General features: G+C 40.8%; 1 protein-coding gene across 1 annotated transcript in view; it reads left to right on the top strand.

Annotated features, from left to right (window-relative positions):
- The window catches only part of LARGE1 (LARGE xylosyl- and glucuronyltransferase 1), a 250247-nt gene that overhangs the window by 79672 nt on the left and 148432 nt on the right, over positions 1-22143 (top strand). Inside the window, exon 4 of the mRNA XM_079992447.1 lies at positions 12468-12591. Coding sequence (XP_079848573.1) covers positions 12468-12591 — 124 coding nt within the window. The remainder of the gene's footprint in view (positions 1-12467; positions 12592-22143) is intronic.

The raw sequence follows: 22143 nt of genomic DNA, 5'->3' as shown, positions 1-22143 counted from the left end.
GTAAAAAAAATACATTCCTTACAAAATGATGTTGCTTTGCACTGGTCACTATTGCTTTGTCTTGCACTGGTCAGCCTAGCTTTTTGTTGTTGCTGCTTTCATCTTACATAGACTTCAAAAAATCTTAAGCAAGTTTACAGACATTACAGAAGCATTAAACCTGCAGTCTCCTCATTGCATAACTTCTTCAGACAGAACATGTGGCATCCATGTTTTTTCTAGCTGATATTATTTTTCATTTTACTAAAAAAAAATAGTGAAAATTTACATGGTATCTGACTGATTTTGAGTGGGCATGCCTTGATTTGAAAACTGCTCATGTTTTTCCTTGGAAAGATTTTACAGATGACATGTAGTAGTAAAGGTGGATCTGTATTGGAACAGATGTGAAAAATCACTTTAGTTCAGTATTCAGCTATGCAAGCTAAGCTCCCAGCTTTCCAGCATTGAGCTAAAACTGTTCTTACCAAGAACTACACCAGGGAACAGCTAAATCTGGAAATTGGGCTACTTTTCCTAGTCAAGATAAAAACCAAATACATTCTATTTACTTAGAATTTATTCTGCTCAAACAAAGCTCGGTTGTTGGGGTTTTTTGTGGTATAATTGGTGTGTGTACTCATATGGAAAGCTCACAAAGCCCCCCCCCCCCCGATAAAGCTAGTGGTCTGATCTCCAGTCTCTACAGATCAGTGTTATCCATACAGGGCCTCTGAAAGGAACTTTATCAGGGGGTGCAAACTTTCTCTGGGGCCACTTAACTTCTCCGTTAGTTGTTCTGTTTTTATCCACCATGCCATGAACTATAGCCTGTAAGGTCAAAAAGGGTATGGAAGATGAGAAAGGAGTGGAGTGGAGCGCTCTGTTCATTTTCTGCATTTAAATCTTATACTCCCTCCATGATAAATATAAATAAATATACATAAAACAAGAGGATCAGAGATAAGAAAGCACATTTGATTTGAACATCTTTGTTTATTTGAACATCTTTGTTTATGCTACAATACTGATAAGGAGGAAGAATTATCTTTGAAACAACCTTTTATATTGCAATGCAGATCAGATCAGAAGACATTAGTATTAGTATAAAAAAAGTAGATAAACTTACTATTCACTTTTTAGAAAGAGCTTTTCTGTCCTTTTTTGTGAAAAATTTCAAAGCACAGCATGAACATTAATTATTCTGACAATGTTTGATTCAATACTTAGCCTGGCCAAATCTGCAAGATGTTCTTGAGACATTGTAGGCCTTAAATAATTTTTAATTATTTGCTAAATGACCTCTCTCCAAAAGCTACTGTTGCTGTGAATGTTAATAGTATTTTTAAGCTAACATAAACATAATGCAAACAGGTCACCGAGTTTGTACTCTCTCAACAAGTTCAACAGATCTAATGGCTTTAACTGTGCATTTACAAAATTTGTTTTATGTACCGAGGGTAAATGTTGCATTTCTTTTCCAAAATCACCCCCATTAAAGTCAACAGGACATTGCTCTGATAAAGTTAAAGCTTTCTTCTCCACATCATTTTTGGACATAGTAAGATATTTCCACAAGAAGTCAACTTTTTCTGCCAACAGCACTGAAGTGAACATATCCTGCTATAACACTGTCTACCAAAACATAAAACACACACTTTGTGAAGTAGGCCTCTTCTGGAGTATCACCTCTGCCATTCACTTATTCCAAGTTAGCATCAGGTGTGCTGTCATCATGCAACCTTGCCCTCTTGTGCCTAACTCCATCATATATACAGGAGAGTTTTATTTCTATATTTATGTTTGATGCAAAAGATGCCACATATAATAAAACTCCATGGACTTCATTTGTTGTTTTGGCCATCACATTTAGTCCTAGGAGGTCTTCTAGTGGTAATTTAATGGCAGGCAAGTGAGCTGCAAAGGGCTTTACACATTCAGCATGATCTGACCGCCTTGTTTCAGACATACCATGAAGAGCACAACCAATACATTTTTGTAGTAATTTCCACCACTTAGAATGGGAGCTGAACAAGGTGGTACACAGTTTGAATTGTTCTGAAAAAGGCTATTGCTTCAGATATGCATTCAGCAGCATAATTTCCACATAAAATGAGTGTATGACAACCACAAGGTGAAAAAAAAAATGCTGTTGAGAATTGTTCCTGTATTTCTGCTTGTGTGCCATTGTATTTTGTGGCCATATTTGCCCCATTATCATAGGCTTGAGCTCTACAATCACTGGGAGAAATAGCATATTCCTTCAATCTATGCATTAGCAACTGAGCCATTTCTTCTCCTCTTTTGTTGCTACAATCTGTAAACTTGAGAAATCTTTCTTGAATCTCCTACCCTGTTTGTCTTAAAAGTACATATCACAGAAGAAATGTTGTTTGTTCAAAATGGGAAGAATCTAGTGTGGAATCTACTATTACTACAAACTACTTTGTAGCAAAATGTCTTGTTTCACAAGATTCGAGCATTCTGCAATAAATTCATTTTGTGAGTCTGTGGACAGATAATGAACTTGAAGCCTCTTACTCCTTTTCCTCTACACTTAGCATGTGTTCTTGGAGGATGGTGTTCCACCTGGAGAACAGTTCAATGATTCCTAGAAAAGTTTCCATTGTTGGAATCACCATTTTGATGGGTTAACCATTAAATGGTAGACCATGCTCTCCCAAGAAGAGTACAGCACTGATGAAATGCTTTAAAAGGTTATACCATAGCTGTCAACTTTTCCCTTTTCTTGCGAGGAATCCTTTTCGGAATAAGGGAATTTCCCTTAAAAGAAGGGGAAAGTTGACAGCTATGGGTTGTACCATTTCACAGCTTCAGTTTTGATTGATGCTTCTAAGATGATGTCAATTCCTCTCTCAGACAGCAGGGCACCATTCTAGTTCTCACCAAGCTAGGTAACATTCTCTGTGACTGTTGCTCTTTTCATGTTTTGGGACCTTTTACTTGGGAAGTAGGGACGCAGGTGGCGCTGTGGGTTAAAGCCTCAGCGCCTAGGACTTGCCGATCGAAAGGTCGGCGGTTCGAATCCCTGCGGCGGGGTGCGCTCCCGCTGCTCGGTCCCAGCGCCTGCCAACCTAGCAGTTCGAAAGCACCTCCGGGTGCAAGTAGATAAATAGGGACCGCTTACCAGCGGGAAGGTAAACGGCGTTTCCGTGTGTGGCTCTGGCTCTGGCTCTGGCTCTGGCCAGAGCAGCGATGTCACGCTGGCCACGTGACCCGGAAGTGTCTCCGGACAGCGCTGGCCCCTGGCCTCTTAAGTGAGATGGGCGCACAACCCCAGAGTCTGTCAAGACTGGCCCGTACGGGCAGGGGTACCTTTACCTTTACCTTACTTGGGAAGTAAAAGGTACAGCTGTGCTTGCTTGATCAAAACAACAACAAAGTAGCAAGAGCTCACCTGCAAACTTTGCAGCTTGTTGCAGGTTGGCCAAAAAATAACTTGAGTTGTAAAAAGACTTTACAATTCCTTGTTAATTATATCTGAGCAACTTTGTTTCTCAGGTTAAGCAATAATTCCAAATTAACAGCACCTTTTGTCCGCAAAAGCCCAAATTAAAATACACAGAGATGAATAATCATCTAATCCTCTATTCATAATATTAATAAATCAAAGCACAATTGAATATCTTAGGTAGGGGTTTTTAAAGGGACTTTTTGTTGTTGCTTTTATTATACCTTTACAAATATTAACTACCTCCTGGTTTTTATTAGAGTTATTTGGAAAATATAGTTTTACCGGTTATAGTCAGTTCTTCATCAGTTCATGATGATAGTGGTGGCAATGAGCTGTTTTGCCCTCCCCTGCTTGAAGATGGACTGCTGTCAGTGACATCACCCACTGCCCTTCACTGGCAGACAGCAGTCCCCTCTGTAGGTGGAGCTTGTCACCTGCAGGAGAACCAAGTCAAGCCTGTCTTCTCGCTTCGCCCACTCATGTCATCTTTCACTGGGACTTCAGTGCCACCTCTCTGGATATCTTAGGAGAAGTAGGTGGCAGCACGTTGGCAGAAGACAAAGTGGCCAGGGGAAGAAATATTCTGGTGTTTTATGTAAGCTTACACAAAATGTAAATGTTAGTTTTCACAGAATATATGCATATGTTTTCTGAAGTCCCAGGGAATTCCTGGCTCTCTCCTTTGGTTCCCAGGCCCCCCTTTTTGACCCCCAGGCAGGGGTATGATGTGCCCTCTGCACTCCACATGTATCTGTGCAGGCAACCAATTGCATAACCAAATGCCTTCCCTGCAAGTGGAACAATATTTTTCTTGAAAATTGTAATCAAGGTGACAGGAAGCAAAGGACTTTTCGATTAGCAAGAACCATCCTGCTGCCAAGCCAGAACCAAACACTCATGTGGATCTTCCTGATGCAGCCTTGAACTGCACTTGAAAATGATTGGCTCAGAGGTTGAATATGTTATCATTTTAGTTGTGATTTTAAAGGGAAGATTGCTTTAGAGAGGTCTCATCCTCCACTTGACTAGGGCACATCATACAGCAACCATGTAATTCAGTATAATTAGTAGGCTTTGGGATTGGTAGGCAGCAGGCTGCTAAATAGCTGGTGTGTTTAGATAGCTGGAATGATGGTGAAAAGTGAAGCTGTATGAATGAGAGACAGAGGTAGTGCAGGGTTATGCAAGTTTGCCCATTCTACATTCTTTTAGCTCTTGGCTTTCACGGTTGCCATATTAATTCCCATGTGTACAACATATATGGCAGGAGAAATGCACTGTCAGAAGTATTACAGTCAAACCTCAGTTGTCGAACGTAATCCATTCCGGAAGACCATTCGACTTCCGAAATGTTCGACAACTGAGGCATGGCTTCCGATTGGTTGCAAGAGCTTCTTGCACTCAGGCGGAAGCTGCATCGATGTTCAAGTTCTGAGGAACGTTTGAAAACCGGAGCATTTACGTCTGGGGTTTTGGCGTTTGGGAACCGAAATGTTCAAAAACGGAGCCGTTCGAGAACTGAGATTTGACTGTACCAGCATATATATATTTTCCAAAATGGCTCTTCTGATTATGAATTCTAGGTTTGACAATCAGGCCCAACATTAGCAATGAAGACATATTGGAAAAAACTGGTTTGTAAGCAAAACATTAAAACACAACAACTAGAAAATAAATCATAAACCTGGTTCTCTTTTCCCTGTACCACCTGTTTTCTGGTTCTCTTTTCCCTGTACCACCTGTTGGGGTTGCTTTTATAAGTCTTCTGGGTTCTCCTTAACTTGCAGCTGGGTCTCTTCTCACTTTTGAAGGGAATGGCATTGTGGGATCTGCCAGGGCTGAGGCGAACTCCAACAGAGTCTTACAAGGAGTGTACCACACAAGTGACTGCACAATAGTAGCCAGTATCCACTGTCATACAGTAAAATTCCATGGGCTGCAATCTCTAAAACCACACATATTCTAGAAACATAGTTTATATAATTCAGAACCTCTCTCAGTATTTGAATTAGTTTCCTCCTCCCATTTTTATTTATTTATCATTCCAAAAGCTGCAGTAGATAACGTCTGCATCTTTGTTTTGCTTTGCCCCAGCAAAATGTTTCAAAACTGCACTTGAGGTTTCAGATAAAAAAAGAAGTTTAGTATCTCTAGATGTGTGAACGTATGTGCCCACTCTGTAGAAATCCTTAGCACTTTTAAGTCAGTTTGACACAGCTGAGCAGGAGAAATAGAATAGCTCTCGAGTGCTTGCAAGCTGCAATAAATATTCATTGGTACTGCTGCATAGATGGAAGCTTGAACAACCCCTCATCAATCTCCGGTCTCTGAAGTGATGCAGATATTTTCCCAATACAAACTTGGCTAGCATTTGTAAGTGTGCCACCAAGGACTGGACCTCGTGTAGCACAGAACAGCACTAACTCATCCTCTGTTCTTTGTTTGTTTTTATCTTTCCAGTGAATTATCCGTAGGGCTAGCCTATCCTCTCTGTGTATATCTGTGCTATACCCAGTTTTAATGTGTATATCCTCTCCTCGTCCACAGATTTCTTTGCAGCTTCTCTTCCAAGAATAAGAATCCTGGTGTGCTCTGAGATGTAGGTTTGGCATTGTCCTCCTCCTCCCACTGCAGAAAATACTGTTTCAGACCGTGATGCATCATTTTCTGTAAGGGGTGGATTTGTAGTCCTTTCAGTTTTATCTCTGCAGAGATCTGCCTATACCATCTCCCAGGCCACCTGATGCAAACTCATACTAACTGAGGTATCTGTTTCCCAGCTGTCTTTCTGCACACCTTGCCTAGTACCTTTAGCATGTCATTGTGATCCCCCTGATTCACTCGTGCCCATAAGTCACACAATATGTCCTTACTCAGTGAGGCTACTGGATTTTTCTTATCTAAATGTATATGTTGCTTTCTTGGAAGCTTAGCAAGGAGTTCTATGTACCTGTGATATTGAACCTGCGATAGCTGTTTCAATCATTGGGAAAGGGAAAATGCACATGTGAACTTGCCATAGTCATTGTCAGACATGGGCCTGATTTGAATAAAATACTAAACCATAGTTCTAACCCGTTACACAAATAAGCTGCAGTGAGCCACATCATGCACTCCACCCACAGTACTAAATGCACAGCTTCTGGTGGCTATGAACCATGCATCTTAGTCACAGGGAACCACTAACAGAGACTCCCCTGAAGATCTCAGTGATTGGGCAGGGATATAAGGAACCAGGAAGTTCTTAAGATATCCGGGACTCAAGTTATTAATGGCCTTGTAAATTAATACTGTACAAGAACCTTGAACCTGACCCTGGTAGCATCTCGCAACCAGTTGAAGCTCCTAAACACCACCAACAGTCTTAACAGCAGAACTCTGCACCAGCTGAAGCCTCCAGACTAGGCCTCAATAGCAGCCCCACATTGAGGTTACCAAAGCATAAATAAATATGGCCAGGCTATCCCAATTCAATGGCACCTAGTAGTTGGTGTGCTAGCAGTAAGTGGTCAAAGGCACTCCTAGCCACCGAGGCTGCCTGAGGCTCAAATGACAAAGATTTATCTAGGAGCATCCCCCAAACTTTGAACCTGTTCTTTCAAGAAGGAATGCAACTGTGTTCAAAGCACACAACTGGCTAATCTCCTGGACATGGAAACCTCTATGAGCTTCAAGAGGTCACAAGACTATCTTCAAACTGAGTATTATAACAATTGTTTTTTTGCCAGGAAATGAAAAGCCCATTGCACATTACAGTTATTATGTAAATTACAAATAATTAGCACAGGCTAATGGAATAGATTTGCTTCAAAAGGCTTACACAGTTTATGGCTCAAGAGAGAAAGGCTACCTACCTGTTTCTGTAGGTTGTTTGGTTGCTAACTGTGATTCTTACTGCTGCCGATTTAGCAGCACCTTTAGCTGATCAGAGAGAACAATAGCATCACTGTGATATGAAAGGAGTTTAGAGTTCAAACCATTCATTCTGCCAGTAGGTGGTGGTTTATAATAGATCCTCTCTAAATCCATTTTGCAAATGCTCCTGGGACATCCATAGCCTTTAAGTGTTACAACTGTTGCAACCTATTCCGTATGTTTTCTTCATTTAAAATTAATGGTGCAAATGCATTAGAGTTTTCACCTTTGCCACTGTTGGGCAAATATTTCTGATTTTCCTGTCACTTAATTCAGAAGTGAACGTATGCTTCTCTCATGCTGTGTGGCACAGGATCAGGACTTGGCAGGGGGCAGCTCAGTGTCATAGGGTTCAATATTCTTCCCCTAGGTTCCCAGATAACAGATACAGCAACATGGGTGTGTCTCAAGAACTTGCAGTTTATTCTAATCTAGAAATGCAGGCAAAGATTTTTAAAGGTAAAATGTTAGCCTCAAAGCCATTTAAAAAAAATAAAATTGCATGGCACTCTGGATTGTGATTTATGAAAATGTTGCAGTTGATAATTTCAGAGCTATTGCTCATCCGACTTGAAAGACCCGACTTCTCACGCTGTCCAACATGATGACCATTACAATTCTTGTATATATTTGTATTAAGAATAAGGAAATGAAATGGGATGTCAATTAGGTTTGCTTACCTATGACAGCTAAACAGTTGGAACACATATATAATACATTTAGTAGTACTCCTCACTGACTTGTATGGATTGAATTTATAATTGTTCATATCTGTGGCTCTATCTCGCCTTAATTCAAAGTTTACTCCATTTGCACCATTATCAAAAACCTTGAAAGCGGTGCTTGTGCAGAAATACAATTAATTAATTATTTATATCCTTGTAAGAAACCCATCCACAGACTGCCATTTACATTCCATCTGTTCAGGGACTAAGAAATCAGCCAGAAACATCAATAATGTCTTTATTTCCCAATTTGCTTTCCATTTTATGTGGCTAATTTCATTTGTTAATATTTAGCATACTTGATACTTAACTCCCCTATGGTTTTTAGGTGATGGGAGCCTTTTGTTGTTCTTATCTTAACATTTCATTTCCCCCCCAGATAAGAATTATATGAATAAATTATCTTGAAAGGCCTAGAAAACAAGTACAACTACATGATCTCCCACAACATTTTATCTGGAGAGTTTCTATTTCTGTTTGGTACCTTTAGGATTTTCAATCTTCCAAAAGAGGGAGAGAGAAAGAGAGAGAGGCAGGTGGGGAGAAGTCACCTTGAAATATGTTCTTGCTAATGCAGTATCCAAACAAAACAAAACAAAACAAAACAAAACAAAGCATTCCAAAGGCACAATTTTATGTTGCTCATTTTAAAAGTTTAAATTCTGAGTAGGAGCGATGGACTAGTGAATCTGTTGAGACTGTTTGACTACAGCTTCCAGTGCTTCCGACCATTGGCTTTGCCAGCTAGATCTGATGTGAGTTTAAGTCCAGCAACATCAGCAAAGCACCTTGTTGCTTACCTGTGCTTTAAGATATGTCAGAGTAACATCATGTTCAAAACTAGCCTCCACCAGGAGAAGGGATTTTTCAGTAATTGCTTGATGCTGTGCAATTCAATGGGGCTTACTCCCAGGTTAAGGGAGTATAAGGTTGAAGTGTAATTGTTTGATAACCAAAGAACCATTTCTTATTTATCAACAAGCTGTCGCAAAACTTCCCCCAGGAAACCTCCAGAATATATGAAGTGGTTGCTAATCTGGGCTAATTTTAAAGCGTCTGCAGGGTAGCAAATATATATATGGTGCAAAAATAATGTTCCTGCTTTTTGCTTACCTGCTGTGTAGGTAGAAATCCTTTTTAAAACAAATACCTGAAGTGTTTTGATCAGGCTTTTTGTTAGTGTTCTTGAGTCTGATCTTTAAGTTTTAATTGGTTTAGATGAATATAGAGTTGCACATAATTATTCAAGGGATTCAGAGACAAGGTCACATTCGGGGAGAGCTGTGCAGACATGCTTCTGCCAATGGCAGACAACTGCCAATAACAATATTGTGTTCCAGATTTTTGGAAGCAAAAATACCACATATTTGTGGTGTGCTCTACTTTTAGAACTCCATAATATCAACTCCTCAATTGGAACAAATCAATACAACTTCACTGACTGACACCAGCAAAAGATCTGGGTTTTTCCCCCTTCCTCTTCTATTTTTGACAGTGTTTGTTGTGCAACCATATTCCCAAGAGGTTACACATAATCCTTAGCTGTTTTCCCTCTTTGAAGGAAGGAATTGAGGGCCTTGCACTCTAATACTTGTGTTTTCCAATTCACTGATTTTTGTACTTTGTTTCTCCTGACCTTTTGTCTTCAAGTGAAATGTTTTTTTTTTCTAATCTCTCCTATGAGAGTATGTAACATTTCCAACTTAATGACATTCTCTTTTCTGCAGTCTTGGTGAAATGCCTGAATTCTCTTTAATGACATGGCACTCAATTCATACCTGTTGGTCAGCAAAAACTGCCATTCCCTGAGGTTACCCATAGAGGGACATTGGGCTGCTGGCTTGGTCTGTTCCATCCAGTTATCGCTCTTATTTATTTCACTTATGAATTGCTTCCTATGAAGCACCTCAAATTAATTTCACAATAGAAGAAAGCATCTGTAAAACAATTGCAAATATAAAAACTGTTAAAACGATTGCATGTATAAAAACAGTTTTAAATCCAATCCCGATGCTTGACTGAGATAAAAGCCTCCATTTCAAAGACTTGCTGAAAGGGGAAGGTCTTCTGCAGGCACCGAAAAGGCAGTAGAGATGGTCCCTGTCTGATCTGTGATGATCCAATCCACAGTAAAGGCCTGATTCAGGCATTATACAGAACAGACCCCCTGAGAAGATGGTGTCTGCAAAATGTTCTCTTGCAGCTCACAGTGATTGGCTGGGTATATAAAAGATTTGATCTATTAGGTATCCTGGTCCCAAGCTATATAGGACTTCACCAGTACCAGCCTCTTGAACTTAGCCCAGTAGCTCGTTGACAGCCAGTGTAATTCTTTCAGCAGCAGCATAATATGTACCCAGTGAGCAGCCATGCTCCCAGATTTTGCATTAGTTGCAGCTTCTGGCTCAACTCATAGAGCACGCTGCAGTAATGCAATCTGGAGGTTACCAGCACATGGACAACAGTGGTTGGACTGTAGAGGTTTTTGAAATACTCAGCCAAATCTAAATGCTTTGCCATATGCATCATAGTAATAATGTGGTTTGCACTGAGATCTCTCCACACACACCCCTTTCATATAGGAATTAACAGCAGGAAGGTTCGAATTGTGGGTTTTTCTTGTGTCCCTTTGACTTTATTACTGTGTTTTCTGTGTCTGTATCCAATACTTTGGTCAAAGACCTTGAATTTGGTAGAACCTTTAGGGTCACACAAAACAACTATTGGAATTTGCTGTTGTTGCAGAATTAGACCTTGCAACAAAAATAACCCTCTTGGCTCTCTTACAATGGCTATATGAACACATGTAGGATTGCAGTGCATATGCAGAGCTCTGTGGCCCCAAGTAACTGCCTTGTTCATTTCAGCATCAAAAAAGTGCTTTCAATGTGCATTGATATCAGTGAGGAAGCATCTTTTTGCTTGTAGTTTGCATGCTCACTGAAGATCTGTGAACCTTTGCTTATGTCCTTTACATCCTGAATACTGAAGATATGCACTCCTTATGGTGAATACTGTCATAATGGTTCTCTGTTTTCCTTGCCCCCATTTGTTTCTAGTTGACCTTATTCATTGTTTGCTTTTAAATGTCCATAGAACACATAAGGAGGAACCAAAAAGGACCAGACAGACATTTCTAAATTACTATATTGAGTTAGACATTAGGAAAGAGAGCAGTACTTTGGGTCAACCAAATTAAAGTGTACTAGGATTACGCAATCATGCCAAACACACTCTTACTGCGGCACCTTATAAAGCATCCCATCATGGATGAAGAATGGCACTTGACAGATACAACTATTTAACTTTATAAATTCCAAGTAAATGAGGGCACATTGTGCCATTCAGAAGACTGGAAAAGGTTTGAGAAGGATGCTAAAGGCTAATTGGACCATCTGCTGTTTTAGTGGCTTTTTCTTTCTGTTCTTCCATGCTTAGTAGGAAGTTGCACAATGGTAGATAAATTGCAGTATTTGTCCTACCATGCAACTTAATCACACAGATTGACTAAGGTCTAGTTCTTGAAGAGCAGAGAAGAACCAAATCTGCACGCTTAAAACTAGTATCAGGAGGTTTTTAATGGTTGATGTATTATTATGTTTTTATATTTCTCTGGAAGCTGCCCAGAGTGACTGGGGAAACCCAGCCAGATGGGCAGGGTATAAATAATAATAATAATATTAGTAATAATATGTCAGGAAGAACAATAGGCTAGAACGGTGCAAGGCAGTGGTGGTTGTTTGCAGGGTGTAAGTAGTATTCAGTCATCTGAGCCCTTGCCTGCAGTGGTGCATTTCAGACACAGGTTTATCTCTTCCCATCTGTTCCTTTTGAGATTGTCTGTGGAATGTTCTGCTTCTCCTAAAAAGGGAAGCATATGAGGGAGTGCAAACCTGATGTTTATAATTCCATCATATCCCAAGGGACATAAGGGTCACATAAGAGATCTCCATGCTACTCTAGAAGTAAGTTTGTCACTAAGTGCATAGACGTGACAGTGTTGGTTATTGACAAAAAAAAAAAAATCTTTATCCTCTATTCTTCTATTTTTTGGGGAGCTGGGGGAGAGACATTCTTATTACACCAAGTCGGCACAAGGTAATTCAGAAACTTCAAAGCAAATCAGACTAGCACTTTCAGTACACAAAAGAGAGAGAGAGAATTAATAGCCTTTGAAGGAGCAAATGCATGAGAGAGCTTTAGACCACAACTGAACTAAAATGGAATATATATATATATATATATCCCAGCTCATTATACAGCTGCACACACCTATTATAAAGGAGTATGGGTTGTAAATGGGGAGAGCTCCTTTTATAAACAGAGCTCGAAGCTCTTACCAGTGTTATTTCCTTCTCTTTTGTTTCCATCAGACGGAACCCTCTTCACTTCCACCTCATTGCAGATGCCATTGCAAAACAGATCCTGGCAACTCTCTTCCAGACCTGGATGGTGCCTGCAGTGCGCATAGACTTCTATGATGCAGATGAGCTGAAGGTAAAGTAAAACAAAATGCCATCATAATCCAAAGGCTGTTTTGTTGTCTGTTCACCCTGTTCATAATTGTATATAATTGAAGAATCAGCAACTAGAGCGGGCACAGGCAAACTCGGCCCTCCAGATGTTTTGGGACTACAACTCCCACCATCCCTAGCTAACAGGACCAGTGGTCAGGGATGATGGGAGCTGTAGTCCCAAAACATTTGGAGGGCAGCATTTGCCTATGCCTGTACTAGAGGCTTGGGGGCCAATTATGGTCTTAAGAGGTGCCACATGACTCACCCAACCCAGTTACAAGGTTTGAGTGACAAAAGCCACACCCAAGTAGTCATACTCCAGACAGGGAAATGATTTGAAGCAGCCAAAAAAATTTTTTTCCAGTTTGTATGAAAATGTTTAGAAACTTGGCATCTGAAGACAGAGGCATCTGAAGGTTGTGGCAGTAATTTGTATGCCATATCAAATCAGTTCCATGCTAAACTTGATTAAAATCCCGTAAAAAGGTAGAAACAAAATTTAGCAAATTGCTCTGCTAATTAAGGAAATTTCAAACCACTCCATGTGTTAGGAGGAAGTGAAAACAGATTATAATTAGAAGAAATGGCAAAGGGGAAGGATCATATGTCAGAAAATACTCTCACTTAAAAAAATTGAAAGAGATGACTTCAGGATGTTTCACATATTAAGCAGCAGACAAATATTGACCTAGATGTATCTTCCTGCCAAGGACTGCATTTTCAGAAAAATTGAGGCTTCATTATTATTTAAAACACAGAATCCATACACAAGAGATTAATTAATTAAAACTGCAAACTTTTCCTTCAGAGTTTCTTCCTTTCTCTTCATTTTCACAACTTCAAGAGAGACTTTATTCCATTGTTTGAGGTGGCTTTACTAGTATCTTGCTTGTGATGGCTGCTGCCACTCATCCTAGCCAATGTGGTGCCTTCCAGATATTTTGGCCTACAACTCTCATCCACCCCAGCCTGCCTACCTACCCAGTGATCAGGGATGAGGAGACTTGTAGTCTGAAAAATCTGGAGAATACCATGCTTTTAAGAAGCTTAAGTTCTTTCCAGGTTGCTTTTCTATCCAGATGGCAGTCAATTTGCTCACAAACTTCATATAGTCAAATGGTTGGACAAATTGCTTCCATGCAGGACACTGTAGAGCAGATAAACAGAGCAGATGCTTATGATTTGCTGTTCAGCAGAAAACCAAATTTGGGAAAGTGAATTAGCTTTTTTATCAAGTGCTCTTGAACCTTTCAAGAATCCTTCGTATGCTATGGGACATCTTCTCTGTATATGGATGCTCACCCCTGAGCTACTGCTGATGAAGGATACATCTGTTCCTGTTTTATTTCTGGAAGTTCAATGAGAAAGCTACCCTCAGAATCTGACAATGTGACTTTGTTTCAAGGGCCCAAGGAGGGAACGTGACACCAGTAAATTTTGAGTTCTGATTTGTTGCAGTAGCACATCTTCATGTCCTGTCACCTTGAGCAAATAAAGGCAGATCTGCAACACTTCAATACCATTTTTTTCCACTGACTGCAGCATTGTCCTATACATGTTTGTCATGTCTGACCTCTAACAATCCCTTACACACCTCTTTGTGGCCTGTTAAGCCACTTCTACACAACCATTTTACTTTAGCTTGAAGGATCCTACCCTGTGTGAGAGACTTGGTGTAGAGTAAGGCCTTATGTGAGTGGGAGACAGGGAGGGAGTGTTTATGTTGCTGTTTCCTTGATACTATACTGCCCTTAATGCAGGGGTTGCAAATTATGGTTAATGCATTCAGTGATTTTTGTGGCAAATGGTTGGCTAGGCATTAGCTGTGTTGAATGGGTATGGATGGTGGGAATGTTTCAGATTGAGGATTGTACATTTGCTTGTTATTATAAAAAATATTTGTGCACCGCTAGTCATAAAACTTTATAATTTGCTTGTTATTATAAAAAAAAAAAAAAATTGTGCACCGCTAGACATAAAACAAGGGGACGCAGGTGGCGCTGTGGGTTAAAGCCTCAGCGCCTAGGGCTTGCCGATCGAAAGGTCGGCGGTTCGAATCCCTGCGGCGGGGTGCGCTCCCGCTGCTCGGTCCCAGCGCCTGCCAACCTAGCAGTTCGAAAGCACCTCCGGGTGCAAGTAGATAAATAGGGACCGCTTACCAGCGGGAAGGTAAACGGCGTTTCCGTGTGCGGCTCTGGCTCTGGCTCTGGCCAGAGCAGCGATGTCACGCTGGCCACGTGACCCGGAAGTGTCTCCGGACAGCGCTGGCCCCCGGCCTCTTAAGTGAGATGGGCGCACAACCCCAGAGTCTGTCAAGACTGGCCCGTACGGGCAGGGGTACCTTTACCTTTACCTTAGTCATAAAACTAGTTCACAATCAACATACATATGGTATGTTGAAGATTGCGAAGGTTGTGTTTGAGAGGTGTTGAGAGTAGAGTGGTTGCAGCTTCTGTCTCAGTTATCTTGTGGAGGCAAAGGTACAGTACATAGCACAGCATGTTGTATACTGAAACAAGAAAAAATGTGTGGTTTTTTCCAGAGTTGTTTTAATCAGTTTGGGCAGAAGTTCTCAGTAGTAGTTGTATTTTTAATTCTAGTCTTGCACCGTTTTACATGGTTAATGCAATAAGGCCAAGTGTTCAGCTTTCCACGAAACAACATCTCCTGCCAAATTATGTTATTATATGGGTTACAAAAATAATATTGTGCAAAGTCCATCAGCTCCTTTCTTGGGGTGGTTTGTTTTCTCCTTGTATAGAGTCAGTCCAGTTTATGGGTGGTTGAAGTCCCGTCTGAGGACGTCGGGACCTGGGGCAAGACGGCAGGGTGGGAGCAGAAATGGGAGTACGGAAGCCAGGAGTCAGGAAGCCAAGGGTCTGAGAGCCGGGAGTCAAGAAGCCAAGGGTCCGAGGGTCAGTCAAGAAGCCAAACACAGCAAGTCAGGATGTGTGTTGCTGTGGCAAAGAGCCAAAGGGAAATGCTGACCTTATATCCCTTCCCGGCTCTTGCCACCAGGTACTGTGAGTTACCAATTGGCCTCACCTGTGCGGCTGCACCTTGCCTCTTCAGAACAAACTTAGGAAAGCCCCAATCCTGTGAAGCCCTACTGGTCACAGGGCCTGGCTCCTGCATGCACTCCTGACAGTCAGAATGTATTGTACATAAGTTCCACGTTTATGCCTGATACCTGGTTTCCTTGACAACCATTCATATAAATAGTTATAGCCATAGTAAAACTATTACTAGTAGGTCTAGGAATCAGATAGAGGTAACTGTAGAATCTTGTTTTCAATAACAAAATATAGAAGCTTTATTGTGAAAGGATTTCCTACTGTCCAGCCAATGCCCTGAGAGCTCTAGGACATCTCTAATTATATATCATTTTGAAGAAGCATTCAGGTTAATGTGTTTCTTTTTTACTTTTGACCAAGCATCTACGGCCAGTATGTGAAACAGAAATTTAGGTGTAACACTGCTTATTGTCTTACAGCGTCTTATAGCTTATCCACTAAAAAGCTTTTTTGCTAAACATGGTGGTTTCTATCGAAGCTGTCACTTCCTCCCCTTCTCAACAGAGACTGCTCCTTGGTGTTGAGCTTTCTAGAAATGTCATTAACTCATATATTGGAATTGCTTCTGCACTGAAATAGCTGGAATGAATCATATTGAAAGGTCGTCCTAAAGGGTCACCCTAAAGTTGGGAGCATTAGCCTACAACTCATTTATATTGTACTACTAGCATACTGTAGGTGCTTTATAAATATTAAATGATTGTGAGCAACTGGCCACATTCTTAACAATCTGAAAATGTTCACAAAATGGAGCTGTCTGCTGATATCTAGCAAGCAGAAGAGGTCTCCCTGCAATTCCATAATATTCCAGTATTAATTGAAGGGTGAACTGGATTTTTGCAGTCTTATTCACTTTCTCCAGTGCAATTTTGGAGAAAAATCACAGGTAGCCTGGGAAGAGCTCCACGAGGGTCCACCACGTTCAGTTGGTGGTACCTTGTGCATACCTTTCTTTGTTCCATTTAGCTTCTGTAAAGACTTCTGTAATCTGCATCAAATGATGTCATCAGCTGTTACCATAATTAAAAGAATCTTCGTACTTGCTGCTGGGGAGCTGCAAATATATTGCTGTGAGTTAGACATACACATCATGATGGCTGGGGGTGGAAGTGTGTGGAGATGTGGCCCTCCAGATGTTGTTGGACTCCACGTCCATCAGCCCTAGTCAGCATCACCAATGGTCAGAGATGATGAGAGTTGTTGTTGTTGTTGTTGTTGTTGTTGTTGTTGTTGTTGTTCTTGCTCTTGTTCTTGTTCTTACAACAAATACTTTTTTAAATCACCTTCAAAGCCACCAACTCAAGGTGATTTACACATAAAATAATTAAAAATGCAAAAAACCCCAACAACAAATACATTTAAACTAAAACCCTAACAAATTGACAATCATGGTGAAGACCCATTTATTCAGCTGTGAAAGTCTGTTCTCTGCAGCATTATGGGCCTGCTTATGTAGCAGTGGGCTGTAAGTTGAGGCTTGTGACCCGATAAGGTATATAGAAAGGCTCTCAGATTTCACACATGATAACAAAAATTGGTTGTACAATATCCTTAGTACGAAAATTGGTTGTATAATATCCTAGGTTGTGGGAGAATGTGGAAATCAGCTAAGGTTGTCTGGGCAGAGGAATAGAATTCCAGCCCCTAACTTCATCTGGCTAGCAGGTGGAAAGACTAAATGCCACGCTTAAGGACTTGCTTGAGTACACTTTCCCTGAAACTGAAGATCAGGACAGGTTGAAGGTTTCGCTTGCTGAATCTGCAACTCTTATTCCCAAGACAGGCATTGTAGAAAGAAAAATCTGACAGGAACATGATTAGCATGTACAGTTGACTCTGGCATTCCTCTGTGTTTGTCAGTAGCACTTCTCTCAGTAATTGTGTTACTGCTTGTTCTTTCAAGCTTAGTTTGAGGTCTTTTTATTATTTCTTATTTATTTTCTGTATAGCCTAGTTTCTGTAAATGCAGTTATACTGGGAGTGAAGGGATGAAGTTACACGATATCAGATTTGAAATAGACTAGTGGTGGCCTAGGGAGCCCTTATTATGCAGTTCTGAATCCTTAAACTCCTTGCTTATTAACTCTTGGAAATATTAGGATAGAGCCCCAAGAAAAAAGAATATGTGATGCTCATACATATTAATGTACACTGAATCATGTCCCTACCATATCCTTTCATCTGTCATTGTTCTTTTTGTGCACTGATTTATCTGTAGCCCTCTAAATGCTTTGGACTTCCAACTTCCATCAACCTCACTCAGCATGGTCAATGATCAGGGGCAATGGAAGTTGTGGTTCATCAACGTTTGAACAGTCACAGTTTAGCCACACCTGTTTTATTGTTTGCCATGTCATTTGAACCGTAGGAAACATCTTACTAAAAGGCCTAGAAAGTAAACACAGACATGTGATGTAACAATCACACATCCAGCAACGGAGGAATGAAATGCTTACAGGGAGACCATCCCTCTCTGAAATTTTCAGCACCTCTAAATTATGGAGCCCTTTGAACTGCAGCTGCCTAGCTCAGCTGTCTGTATGTGAACCTTGTCTGTATGTGAAAATCACAGCAGTAGCAAGTAAAACAGTAGAATAATATAAACACAGCATCAGTAAAAGCAGAATAAAAAAGGCACAGATATAAAAAGTATGAAAATATAAAAAGAGAGCTTCAGTTGGCAGCAAAGAAAGTATAAAGATGGAGCCAGATGAGCCTCAATGGGGAGAACACATTCCATAATTGGGGTGCCACCACTGAAAAGATATTTGGTAGAGGTAGTTGGAGAAGGGAAATCTGCTAAAGAGTGACCTCAGGGTTGATATATGTGGGAAGAGGCTTTTGACCTTTCGATTCAAAGGTCAAAAAGAGTACTCTCTACCCATGAGTTTACTTGTAGTGCAGGAAGCAAGTTGGCTAGGTCCTTCTGCTAAATCCCCCAGATCACACCCCCGGCACCTTACACAAACTGGGACAAAATTGTGATGAATTGTTTGATTCCCATTTGTGTCATTAAAAAGAATTAGAATTGACACAGCTTTGTAGTTCACAGCTGGCTTAGATTGCAGAGATGAATTCGGCATTATGAACATGTTCCCAAGGGGCCATTTGGCCTAGAGAACTTCCATAATAAGTTCAAGGTTAACCTCAGAAAAAAGTGTCTGGTTTCACCACAGTGATTGACATACCTAAAAGAACAATCAGAAGTGACTCTCAGCCATGCATTGACATATTGCCATGGGTAATAGCCTGAGAGCAAAGGAATTAGTAGCTGTTTGAAGGTGACTCTTCTAATTCAGGGCAGGTATCATTTTCGCAGCTTTCTCTGCTTTGTGCATGAATCTTCCACTGCAGGTGGTATTGTCACGCAATATTGTCTTTTCATTTAATAGACTAGGGAATGCTATCTAAAATTAATAAGCAAAATGTAGTCCTAAAGTGTATTCATATAGTCTTCAAATGATTTTTTCCACAAGCATGATCTTAAAATACAAAAATGCATAAAGATATTGAACCCATGTAATATGTAAGAACAATATATAGTGTGTGTGTGTGATTATAAACTTAAACTTAACACATTGTATAACTAGCAACCTTGTATCCCACTTTGCTTGCGATTTCTAGGAAACTAAAGAATTGGTTTTGAAACCAGTAGTTAAAATAGTGCAATTTTGAAAGTTTCAGCCCACCATCCAGTCATATACAGTGGTACCTCGGGTTAAGTACTTAATTCATTCCGGAGGTCCATACTTAACCTGAAGCACCACTTTAGCTAATGGGGCCTCCTGCTGCTGCCGTGCCGCCAGAGCACAATTTCTGTTCTCATCCTGAAGCAAACTTCTTAACCTGAAGCACTATTTCTGGGTTAGCGGAATCTGTAACCTGAAGCGTATGTAACCCAAGATACCACTGTATAAACATCAGTGAAAACCTTCTCATTGACATCAGGAACCATCATGCAAAAATTGGTTATGCTAACTTAAGAGGTGTCCACATGCATAGTATACAAGCAACTTTCTTGCCTGAACCAATATCATTTGTCAATCTGGTTCTAAAATCAAATTTGGGTCCTTAACATCCTTCCTGAATCCATCCAAATGACTCTTACTTGTGAAAAAGAAAAGAGATTCCCTCTGTTTTAAGAAATACTTCAACTTGGAATTCTTTCACATAAAAAACATATAAAGCAATTATTACAATGACTTATCAGCCTTTATTTCAGTGAGTTAAGTTTCTCGGAGAGTTAATGTACCCCGGGTGGTGAGTGTCTGCAACCCCTGGAATCTTGCACTGCTCTGAGCTTCTAGTGGTGTGCAACAATATGATTGCTTGGTTTCAGGATAAAGATGTCTATAGGTTAATGTAATGTTTAGCATGAATAAATATTTCCAAAAAAAGGCTTGCAAGAGAAGCATTTAATGCCTGAGCCCTGGGTGTCCTGAAACTGGAGGCACTTTTATTTATTTTCTTATAGGTTTTGCCAAATACAATACTTGTTTTCTTGATTGCATACATGGGTACAATTTATTATCCAATATTAAATTGCATTTCTTTTGTTCTCATTTCTATTCAGAGAAAGTAATGATAACCAGGAACCTCTGAGAGCTACCCCCAAATTTATTTCAAAGTAGCCAAATAATACATCTATGATAAAGAGACAGGGAAGGATAAATTAAAGTGAGCTTCAAGGACACTTCATTTAAAAATGCATTTGTGTGTGTGCTCATTAATAGTCTGCTATTATCACTTCTGCTGGAGTAGCTGATGCTGACAATATTCAGTGCCTTGCACTTTTCTTAGTTTCCCCAAGATCTTCTCTTGCCACTTTTACACAATTATTCATTTGCAAATGACAGTATTTATCTCTCTGCTATATTTGTACCAGTCCACTATCACACTGGTGGTGACGGACAGCAGATGCTCCAGGATGAAGGAAGCATCACAGGTAGGCAGGCAGTGGGGTAAGCAAGCTGAACTTGCAGTGGTGAGACAAGCAAGTGGGGGGGCAGAGGGGACAGAGCAGGCAAGCAATGGGGGGAGGGACCTCCAGCAAGAGGTTGGAGCAAGAATGTGCTGGACCTGCAATGGTGAAAGTGCTGAGAGTGAGGGCATTGCAGTGGCATGGGTGAGCAAGCAGGAAGCAAAGCCGGTGTGTGAGTTGGGCTTGCAGTACTGGGGCAGGTAGAGCAAGAAAGGGTTGTGTGGCATGAAATAGGAAAGTGATCTGGGGTTTGCTGCAGGCAAATAGAATGAGAGTGTCACTATGGGCAAACTCCAAAGGACCCAACAACATCAAACATACCATCTCAGGCCTATTTAATTGCTCATCTTCTAACATTGTGTATGCCATCAAATGCCAGCAGTGCCCTTCAGCTCTCTATATTGGACAAACAGGCCAAACCCTATGCCAAAGGATAAAAAGGTAAAGGGACCCCTGACCATTAGGTCCAGTCGTGGCCGACTCTGGGGTTGTGGTGCTCATCTCGCTTTATTGGCCGAGGGAGCCGACGTACAGCTTCTGGGTCATATGGCCAGCATGACTAAGCCGCTTCTGGCAAACCAGAGCAGTGCATGGAAATGCCGTTTACCTTCCCGCTGGAGCGCTACCTATTTATCTACTTGCACTTTGACGTGCTTTTGAACTGCTAGGTGGGCAGGAGCAGGGACTGAGCAACGGGAGCTCAGCCCGTCGTGGGGATTCAAACTGCCGACCTTCTGATCGGCATGTCCTGGGCTCTGTGGTTTAACCCACAGCGCCACCCGCATCCCATGCCAAAGGATAAATGGACATAAATCTGACATCAGGAATCACAAGACAGAGAAGCCAGTAGGAGAACACTTCAGTCTCCCAGGAAATTCAATACAGGATCTCAAAGCAGCTGACTTTTTACAAAAGAATTTCAGAAACAGACTTGAAAGAGAAGTTGCTGAATTACAACTTATCACTAAACTGAAAACTATGGAGAGACCTGGCCTTAACAGAGATATTGGATTCCTGTCTCATTACACATGCTAATCATCTGCATACTATCCCTTGCTTTTTCCTGTAGGACTAATTGCAGTCATTAACAGTCGTCAACAGGTTTACCATACCCATTGAGTCAATCACCCATCTCCTACTACCCTCCTGGGGGGGGGGAAATCCCCACCCCACCCTCCCACTATATGTAAGGGTCTGGTGACTTAAGTGTGCATGCACACAAAAGCTTATACCAAGAACAAATTTAGTTGGTATCTAAGGTGCTACTGGACAATTATATATATAAAAAATTATATATATAATTATATATATTATATATTATATTATATATTATATATATATATATATATATATATATATATATATATAATTTCGACTGTGTCAGACCAACATGGCTACCTACCTGAATCCAAAGGTTTGGTGAGGATTAAAAGGAGGGGTTTGGGGAGGGGGTATTGGTACAAGTGAAGGATTGCCA

This window comes from Podarcis cretensis (assembly GCF_951804945.1).
Source record: "Podarcis cretensis genome assembly, chromosome: 10".
NCBI lineage: Eukaryota > Metazoa > Chordata > Lepidosauria > Squamata > Lacertidae > Podarcis > Podarcis cretensis.
Note: the sequence above shows the minus strand (reverse complement) of the source record. Positions and strands in the feature narration are given on the sequence as shown.